The 8,728-nt window shown below is 41.5% G+C and overlaps 1 protein-coding gene across 1 annotated transcript in view; it reads right to left on the bottom strand.

Moving 5' to 3' along the window:
• Window positions 1–302: 302 nt before the first annotated feature.
• Window positions 303–8,728, bottom strand: part of EI24 (EI24 autophagy associated transmembrane protein) — a 12,018-nt gene continuing 3,592 nt past the window's right edge. Inside the window, exons 3-11 of the mRNA XM_024740800.1 lie at window positions 6,789–6,934; window positions 6,136–6,196; window positions 5,212–5,278; window positions 4,592–4,716; window positions 4,155–4,274; window positions 3,686–3,797; window positions 2,893–3,004; window positions 2,275–2,349; window positions 303–1,337 (exon numbers count right to left, since the gene is read on the bottom strand). Coding sequence (XP_024596568.1) covers window positions 1,175–1,337; window positions 2,275–2,349; window positions 2,893–3,004; window positions 3,686–3,797; window positions 4,155–4,274; window positions 4,592–4,716; window positions 5,212–5,278; window positions 6,136–6,196; window positions 6,789–6,934 — 981 coding nt within the window. The 3' untranslated portion in view covers window positions 303–1,174. The remainder of the gene's footprint in view (window positions 1,338–2,274; window positions 2,350–2,892; window positions 3,005–3,685; window positions 3,798–4,154; window positions 4,275–4,591; window positions 4,717–5,211; window positions 5,279–6,135; window positions 6,197–6,788; window positions 6,935–8,728) is intronic.

The following is an 8,728-nucleotide window of genomic DNA, read 5'->3' as shown; positions in this document are numbered from 1 at the left end:
CTTCCCTGGTGGCGCAGTGGTTTAGAGTCCGCCTGCCGATGCAGGGGACACGGGTTCATGCCCCGGTCTGGGAAGATCCCACATGCCGCAGAGCGGCTGGGCCCGTGAGCCATGGCTGCTGAGCCTGCGCGTCCGGAGCCTGTGCTCCGCAACGGGAGAGGCCACAACAGTGAGAGGCCCACCTACCGCAAAAAAAAAAAAAAAAAAAAAAAAAACAAAAAAAAAAAACCGTGCAAGTGCTTTGACGCCTGCCCCTCCCCCCATATTTAGTCTCTTTAAAATGACAGGAAAACACCAACCAATCACAGGTTTAATGGGTTTAATAAGTTTACCCCTTCAGTTCCTATTTGCAGCACCCAATATTCCTTTGAAATACCAGACAGACCCAGCAGTGGCCAACAATGAAGTTCAGACCTCCAGAGTTTAAAAGTTCAGGTTCTCTGAGCATTCTGTGTTGCAGTGGCACTTGTCCAAAATTGGTACCTCCCTATAGCTGGGGGAGCTTTAAATGTACCAGTGAAAAAAGCTTTTTCCCCTTCAAGGGGAAGAAAGAAAACCACTCCTCAAAACCCAGCAGATCTGGCTGTGAGGTCTTTCCTCCTGTCCCATCTCTTCAGGCTTGTTTTTTTTTTTGCAGTTTTGTTTGTTTTTTGGAGCAAGAGACCAAATCTAGCCTGAGTTATAAGAAACAAGACAGTGATGGCTATAACGGGAGTGACCAGGAGCAGCAGAGTCTCCTTTACTTCCCACGTCCAATATATGTGCTTCACAGAAAAACCAAAACAACAGGTCCACAAAATACAACAACTAGAATTACAAAAATCCATTCATCCAAGGGTGGTGGAAGGCAGGAAGGGGAGGTGGGAGGATAAATGGCACAGGGAGAAAAAGTATTCAAATCAGTCCAGGCACGGGGGCTGGCAAATGCTAGAAAAGAGCTGCAGAAAAACCTGTGGTCCTTTCAGACTCACCGGTGTTTAAAATCCATACTGGTGTCAGGACGATTCTGCCTTACGTGCACCAGACAAAAATCCCGATTCCTCAGAGAGAAGGTAATATGCACAGGGCCCTTGGCAGAGTGGGTCCTGCCTTCCCTGGTCGGGGAGGTGAACAAGAAAAAGAGCTGACGCGGCATCCTTCCAATCCCACCCATCCCCTCTGGGTGGCAGGCGACTCAGTGGCCCTCAGCAGCCTTCAGTTTGGCAGGAGATGGGTGTGGTGAGGGGAACTTCTCTGCAGAAGTTGAACTACTCAGGGCAGACTGCAGGTAGACCGTCTTGTGGAAGAGTCTGTTGCTTAAGAAAACCACCAAGGAGAAGAGGCGCAATTGGAAAAGGCTAAAAGGCAAAAGAGACCCAACCTGTTAGACACCCCCAGTTGAGCAAAACTGTTTTAATTATTTGACAACTTACTTGACTACTTTCAATTTAAAACGATACAGGGGAAAACAAGACACCAGAAATTTGATCAAGCATGTACAGAGGTTAGACACACAGATTAAACAGGCAGCAACTAAAGAATGCACTGGGTCCTGTCAGAAGTGCAGTAGCATCACCATTTGCAGTACCGGGGCTTAGAGGAAATAAAGTTCTATTTTAGATTAATTCTGATTCAAGAAGTACCTTCCTAGGGTACAAACTTCAAGCTATGTCTGAAGATATCATATGCTATGTGTATTTCATTTTCAGGAGAGCTTCAAGAGAAAGTTAGTTACGTCAAGATACACACTTAGCATTTACTGGATAGCAAGAACATGCAAGAACCCAAAGCAGATTGGAAAGTTCTAAGAAGTGTACCTCACTGACTTAACCAAAACTGATCAAAAGATTGGGCTTTTCTCTGAAGTGATAAAACTTTCAGAGTGCTAGTGTTACTAAAGATTCATTTTAAAATACTTTGTTTTACTGTCATTATCAATAAACTCCTGTAGCCAGAACACATGGCCCACTATTTTTAAAAAGTTGGCCATTCTTACAAAATGAGCCCAACTACAGGTATAAGTGCCTTATTCGGTGAACCGTTACATTTTAAGAATATGTATAATAGCAGCAATTTCTGAAACACATATGTGCACATATGCATGGGGAAAATTTTGGGATACATCCCAGAAGTGTTTCTCTTGTTGAACTGTATATTAATAGTTTCCTGCAATGTAAGTTTATTTTTAAAAAACCTTAACAAAAATGTCTCATTCACATGATTGCAGTGTTATGGCCCCAACACTTTAGACCAAAAAAACTTAGTGCATTTTAGCTAATACTGGCTAATACTTACTATGCTTTGCCAGGGGTCTTTGCTTCATTGGCGCTGATAATGAATAAAGGAAAGAGGATAGAGAATAGGCAGCCACTGTTTAAAAAAAAAAAAGAAAAGAAATAATTAGTCACCTTCAAAACAGCCATGACTTTGAAGATATTAGAAGCCCAAAGTTCTCTGCCTCCAGTGCTAAATATCATGGCTTGATGGACCCTTAATGTATCAAACACATCTTTTAAAAAAAAAAAAAGGATTTTTCTAAGCACTGGCCATGTTTAACATTGTTCGAGGAAGCAAAACAGAAGAAAGAATATGGCATATATGATCATGCAGACTATATTTTAATGCTGAGAATTCCCTGGCGGTCCAGTGGTTAGGACTCCGTACTTCCGCTGCTGGGGGCACGGGTTCGATCCCTGGTTGGGGAACTAAGCATGCCGCAAAACGGGGCAAAAAAAAAAAAAAAAAGCTAACTGACAAATGTCTATGACTATCTGTCAGGGAGAAAAAATCCTACAGACCTCCTGATGGCCAAATAAGAATGCAGAATGCCTAGCACAGAACCAGGCATACAGAAGGTGCTCCCTACACTGAGTATTTTTACCAGTCCCCTTCAAGTCCCTACAGTCAAATTACCTGACAATGTAGGAGGACTGCATTGCTGTGAGGAAAGCCAAGGGCAGACCAAATCCAAAGTAGTAAGGCCAATTCCTTTCTATGTTTGACAATCGCTGGTGCATTTCAATTCCTAAAACAAGGAGCCAATACAATTAGGCTGCATATTTCCTTTTAGTCAAATGACTAAATATGGTAGACAATTTATTTGAGGTTTGAGTTGTAGGTACAGAATTGCCATTTAGAATACAACTAAAGCATATAAATTAGAATTGTCCAAATCTGATAAAGCTTCTATGCGAAGGTTTTACAATTGGACAATCACAATTTCAAAACTGGCGGGCTAAGTGAATTCTGAATTACAACACCAGAATCCTTTGTAAGTATTAGTCTTGAACAAAGCAAGAATCAAAAGAAGGCAGCTATCCTCTAGGAATCAATTAACCCCTTTCAACCAACCATGCCCAAATATGCCAAGGACTTTCAAAATATCCCCCAAAATAATCTGTATGCACCAACATCAAATTAATTTCTCTAATTCAAAATAACTCGTGCTCATTTATGCCATCTTATGGCTGTCAGAGCTACGTGACATTAAGCTCCATAAGGATGATGCTACACTGCTACATTCCCCAGCAACAAAGTTAAGGGTTAACCCCCCAAGCCAAATCTAAGTCCCCTCTTGCCAAAAAGGTTGCTTCATTACAAAGACGATTTGCCAAGGGCCTAAGTATTGAAGAATTTAAGAAGTCTACTTAGCAGCACCATTTCCAAATTGGGCCTCCAAGTTCTGAGTTTCTTTAGACAGGCTTACCTTTATTGAACCAACGATATTCGAAGCAGTATAGTGAGTAGAGAAGAGACATATGCAGGAGACTAACCAGCTGACCAACAAGATGGATGGGAAAGAGACTCACAAACATCCCCTGAAGAACAAGTATGGAAAATCTTAATTCCAAAGCTTCAGAGACCTGACGCTGTTCACCTGCCACTCTGAGTCATCACTCTCTACCTAGATAGCCTGATAGTTGCTTCTCAAGTTTCTAAATAGCAGGAGAGTGAAGAATGCTCAGGGTGGCAGGGAGGAGCAGGCAAATTCATGTTTCTTTACCATTTTATGATTTTAAGTCTCTAGTTGTTTCTGTGAAAAAATGATTTACAAATCATTGCCTCCCATAAACGTTATCTGCTGAGTATAAATGTGACACCCTGTCTTTGTGAAGCTCCCTCTAGTGAATCTTCTTTTCTTAATCTGCTTCACGTGCCCAGAAGGCCAGTCTCACCTGGAGGAGGAAAAGAGCCTGCAGCAAAAGGTTGAAGAGCATGTCAGCAATTATTTTGCTGACACTAGGGAATGGGTGAGGCTTCCTCCCTGATACCTCGAAGGCCAGGTCAGCTATATCCTGTAAGAGAGAAAGGAGCTCACCAAAACATGAATTAAGTGGCCTCAATACCCAGCCCCAAAGCTAAGGCCACTGATCTGCCATGAGACCTGCCAGGGGGGAAAAGCCCCTGGACATCTGGCCATGAGATGCTCTGGAGACCTGAGAGGATAATTCCATTTTACAAGAGCACAGAGATCACCCACTGGCTGCTTGACCAAGAAAAGTTAAGGCGGTGAAATCGCTCCCTACATGGGCACTAACTTCGCAGGCTAAAACCTGCCACCAGGCGATCCATTATGCCATAGAACCCAGACTCCATTCTGCCCTGGACCTACCTGAAACCAAATTGCATTCACAACTTTGCTAAGCACAAACAGGGGGAGCACCCAAAGAGCACTGAAAATTGACGTGAGGAAAAACTCGAGCCACGACCAAACATCCCCATGTAGTGACGGATCACCTAAGAAAGGCGGAAAGGCTTGTTAGTTTAACTGGAGAAATGGAAAACCAGAAGACCAAATATGCGACCCCTACTCCACACACATACGTCTTTGGTTCCTGCCAGCACATCACTGCACCTATTTCAGAGAGTCTTATTCTTCGTAGACACACCAAATTCTGGCCACAACTCCAACTCAGAGTAGCCACGGAGATGTGCTGCTTACCTTGAGACAAACCTGCTTACCGGGTGGTGACTGATATGTCAGTGACCAGCAGTACACTGTATGCAGGAAACCACCCTGGTTCAAATCCCAGCTATGCCACTTACTAACGGTTTAACCTTGGTAACCAATTTCCATTTCCTCATCTATAAAATGCTATCTGTAACAATACCCAAAGGGTTGTTGAGAGATTTCAGTTAAAAACATCTAAAGCTGCAGGTACAGAGGAAGTATTCAATAGACTGAGGGAGACACAGGGAAACACCTCCCACCTCGGCAATGGACATACTTACCAATAATTTGGGCCGTTACTGACTGAAGCACGGGAATAAACACTCGATAAAACAAAAGGAGACTGAACTAAAGGAGAGAGGAAATAAGGCAAACATTAAAAGCCCTTCTTTAAAACAGGAGTTCCAAGTTTCAGTGTAATTATTTTCCAGATGGAAGTGTCTTTTACAAAATAGGAGCCCTGAAGTGGTACCAAAATTGGACTCAGTTCTATTTCCCAATTCTCCAGCTGAGGACAAACCTGGCACTGCCTACGGAAACAGTCAGACTTCTGGGGGACTAGAAGAGCATTTCAGTTAGTAGTCACACCAAACTACAGGCATATACTAAGTACACAGTCATATTTTGTTAATTAAAGCTAACACCTAAAAATATCTGTGAAATGTTTAGATTCACAAGTTGAATTATACTGAATTTCAAGTCCAAGAAAATACTTAACTATTTGTTCTTCAAAGTACTCAAATTTCACTTAAGCCTGTGTTGGTTCTCAGTCAGCTGTAGGCAACCTTCTGGTGTGAGTTTCAATAGTAATCAATTCGAGGACATTGCTATGACCAGACAAAGGGAGAAGCTTGCCCATATCCATCTCTTTCCCCTCTGAGCCCCCACAGTTGCTCTTAACCAAAATGTCCAGACAATGTCACAAGAAATTGTTACCTATTAACATTAAAACTTGTGAGTAAGTCATTTAAGAAAAAAGTGTACATTCAGGGCTATCTATTCCTGACATTTACATACAAGTTTTCTCTGAGTGGGAATAAAATGAGTGAAGGTGCACAGAATCCTGAGTCATGGCCTTAAGCACGTATTAGCAGGTGAAAGCTACCTGTCTCAGTTTCAAGAAGACAGTTGAGAACCATGAACACCAAAATAATCTGAATAAAGATGCTTATAAGGCACCTGGAATTTGACGAAAAAGAACTTACCCAGAATACTCCACCATTCCAAGCGCAGCACTGAAAAATTCTACTAACAATACGTGGTTCACTGGAAAAGACCACATGTATTTAGCTTAAAAGGCATACAGGCTATTTCCATAGTATCATTCAGTAGCTCTCCTTTCTACATCTTTTGTTGACATTTTATTTTTCCAGCACCTACTGTTATCCCAATGTTCTCTCCTAATGTCAATAAGAAAAGGCTAAAAATACTTCAAGAGAAGCAGTTTTTCCTTAAAAAAAACAAACACACAAAAAACTATATTTTCTAAATTCCAAGACTGGAGACTAGAAGAGGATGTCTGAGGTTCTTCTATCAAAATCCACACAGGCACTCCTAGAAGTATCCACCAATCCAAGTAATTTTTTTATGGCTCTCTATTCACCATCCTGATTTCTTTTAAAAACCACGACATTTTGAACAAGGATTACTGCTAGACACTAGTTTAATTCAATGTGAGGGGAGTGGGGGGAAATCACCTGTAACTTTTTTGGGGGAGAAAGCACAAAAGACAAATAATGGGGTATTGAAACTCCAAGTCACTATGTAGTGTCTGAATTCTATACTAAGTTTAATCACTTCCTAAAGTGCCCACAGAAGGGAATTCAGATGTTTTCTGACATCAGCCTCCACTCCTTACCTCTCTTGCTTCCTCTCTATACTCTGGGCTCTCCTCTGAGCCAGGACACTGCTTGCCCTTCTTCGACGCTGCTCCTCTCTCTTTTGCTGAATTCGAGCATCTAGCTTTGAGATGGTACAAATTCCCCAGATGGAGTCTTTAATTCCCTATACACAAGAGTATCATTTTTAAAGAGGGAAGATTTTGGATCAGAAGACTTTCCAAAGTTACATACAGGAAAGTGATGAAATAACAGTGGAAATCATGGTACTTAGTTTGCTACAAAGCTTAGCGGACCCTTGATACTTTCGTATTTTGAAATAATTCCCAATTTACAGAAGAGCTACAAGAACGGAGAACTCCCTAATACCCTTTCTCAGGATTCACCACTATTTTGCCACATTGTTATTTATTCTTGTTTATATATATATATATATATATATATATATATACATTTTTTTAGATCATTTGAGTAGGTTGCTGTGCCATGTCTCTTTACTTTTAATTGTTCAGTGTATATTTCCTAAGAACAATATTGTTCTTAGGAAATATATATAGTTGTCTATTAAAGAAATTAAATATTGAAACAGTTTAATCTACAGTCCATATTCCAGTTTCCCCATTTGTCTCAGTAATGCCCTCTATAGCATTTTTACCCCTCAAGTATCAGACATCAGTTCAGAATCACATGTTGCATTTAGCTCTCATATCTCTTCAGTCTCCTTTAATCAGGAACAGCTCCTTAGCGTGTCTTCCTTTATGAAGTATACAGGTCAGTTATTTTACGGGATGCCCTCAATTTAGGTCTGTGTCCTCATGATTAGGTCCCAGGTTACATATTTTATCACATAAGTGATGGTGTGCCCTTCCAGATATTACATCCAGAGGCATGTGATGTCTGTCTCACCTTGCTGGTGATGTCAATTTTACATATTCAGTCAAGGTGTTATCCAGCTCCATTGTATGGTTGCAAATTTTTCTCCTTGCAACTAATAAGTAATCTGTGGGCAGACATTTCTGAGACCAGGCAAATATTCTGCTCATCAAGTCCTCTCCCCTAGATTTAGCATCAATTAACAATTCTTGCCCAAACCAATCTTGAATAACATGGTTGCAAAATAGTGGTTTTCTACTCCCTCTAACACTTACCGATACTATAAAGCCAAGTTATTGCCCTCCTCTATACTCTTCCAATATCAATCTAATGTCTACAAGTACAATCTACATCCTGTACTAAACTAGCAATACTAGGGTAGATTAAACACTGGTCTCAAGAAAGAACCAGGGGGCTTCCCTGGTGGCGCAGTAGTTGAGAGCCTGCCTGCCGATGCAGGGGACATGGGTTCGTGCCCCGGTCTGGGAAGATCCCACATGCCGCGGAGCGGCTGAGCTTGCGCGTCTGGAGCCTGTGCTCCGCAACAGTGAGAGGCCCGCGTACCGCAAAAAAAAAAAAAAGAAAGAACCAGGGCTGGACCAAGGCTAATGGAAGACACAAAGAAATGATCACTGTAAAAGTGTGAAAAGCTGTAGGATAAGAGCATGCCACATAAGACCGAAACAACATTGTAGTGTGGCTGGAGGAGAATGTCCTTAAACAGTGTATGCTGAGGAAGAGGGTTGTTAAGTCTATAAGTCACTGATGGGGGCACTTGCCAATGACTGGAAGAGCCCCAATGGCAGAAAGGTTACTGTTATTACTACAAACATCAGAACTGCCTATTACCCAGTTCAAAGGACTGCACTCATTTATCCACCCACTCCCATATTGAGCATCTTCAATGAGGTAGACAACATATGGAAATGCTCAGGAAACTTATAACTCAGCAGGAAAAGTACACAAGTAAACCAAAAGAAAAAAATAAAGAAATAAAAATTTATAGTTTAGTAAGTACCACAACAGATTTATGTCCAAAGTAGAGTGGGAAGGACTAGGGTATTCAACTTCATCAAGAAGCAGAAAA

This window comes from Neophocaena asiaeorientalis, unplaced genomic scaffold, assembly GCF_003031525.2.
Source record: "Neophocaena asiaeorientalis asiaeorientalis breed wild unplaced genomic scaffold, Neophocaena_asiaeorientalis_V1.1 scaffold308, whole genome shotgun sequence".
NCBI classification, from domain to species: domain Eukaryota; kingdom Metazoa; phylum Chordata; class Mammalia; order Artiodactyla; family Phocoenidae; genus Neophocaena; species Neophocaena asiaeorientalis.
Note: the sequence above shows the minus strand (reverse complement) of the source record. Positions and strands in the feature narration are given on the sequence as shown.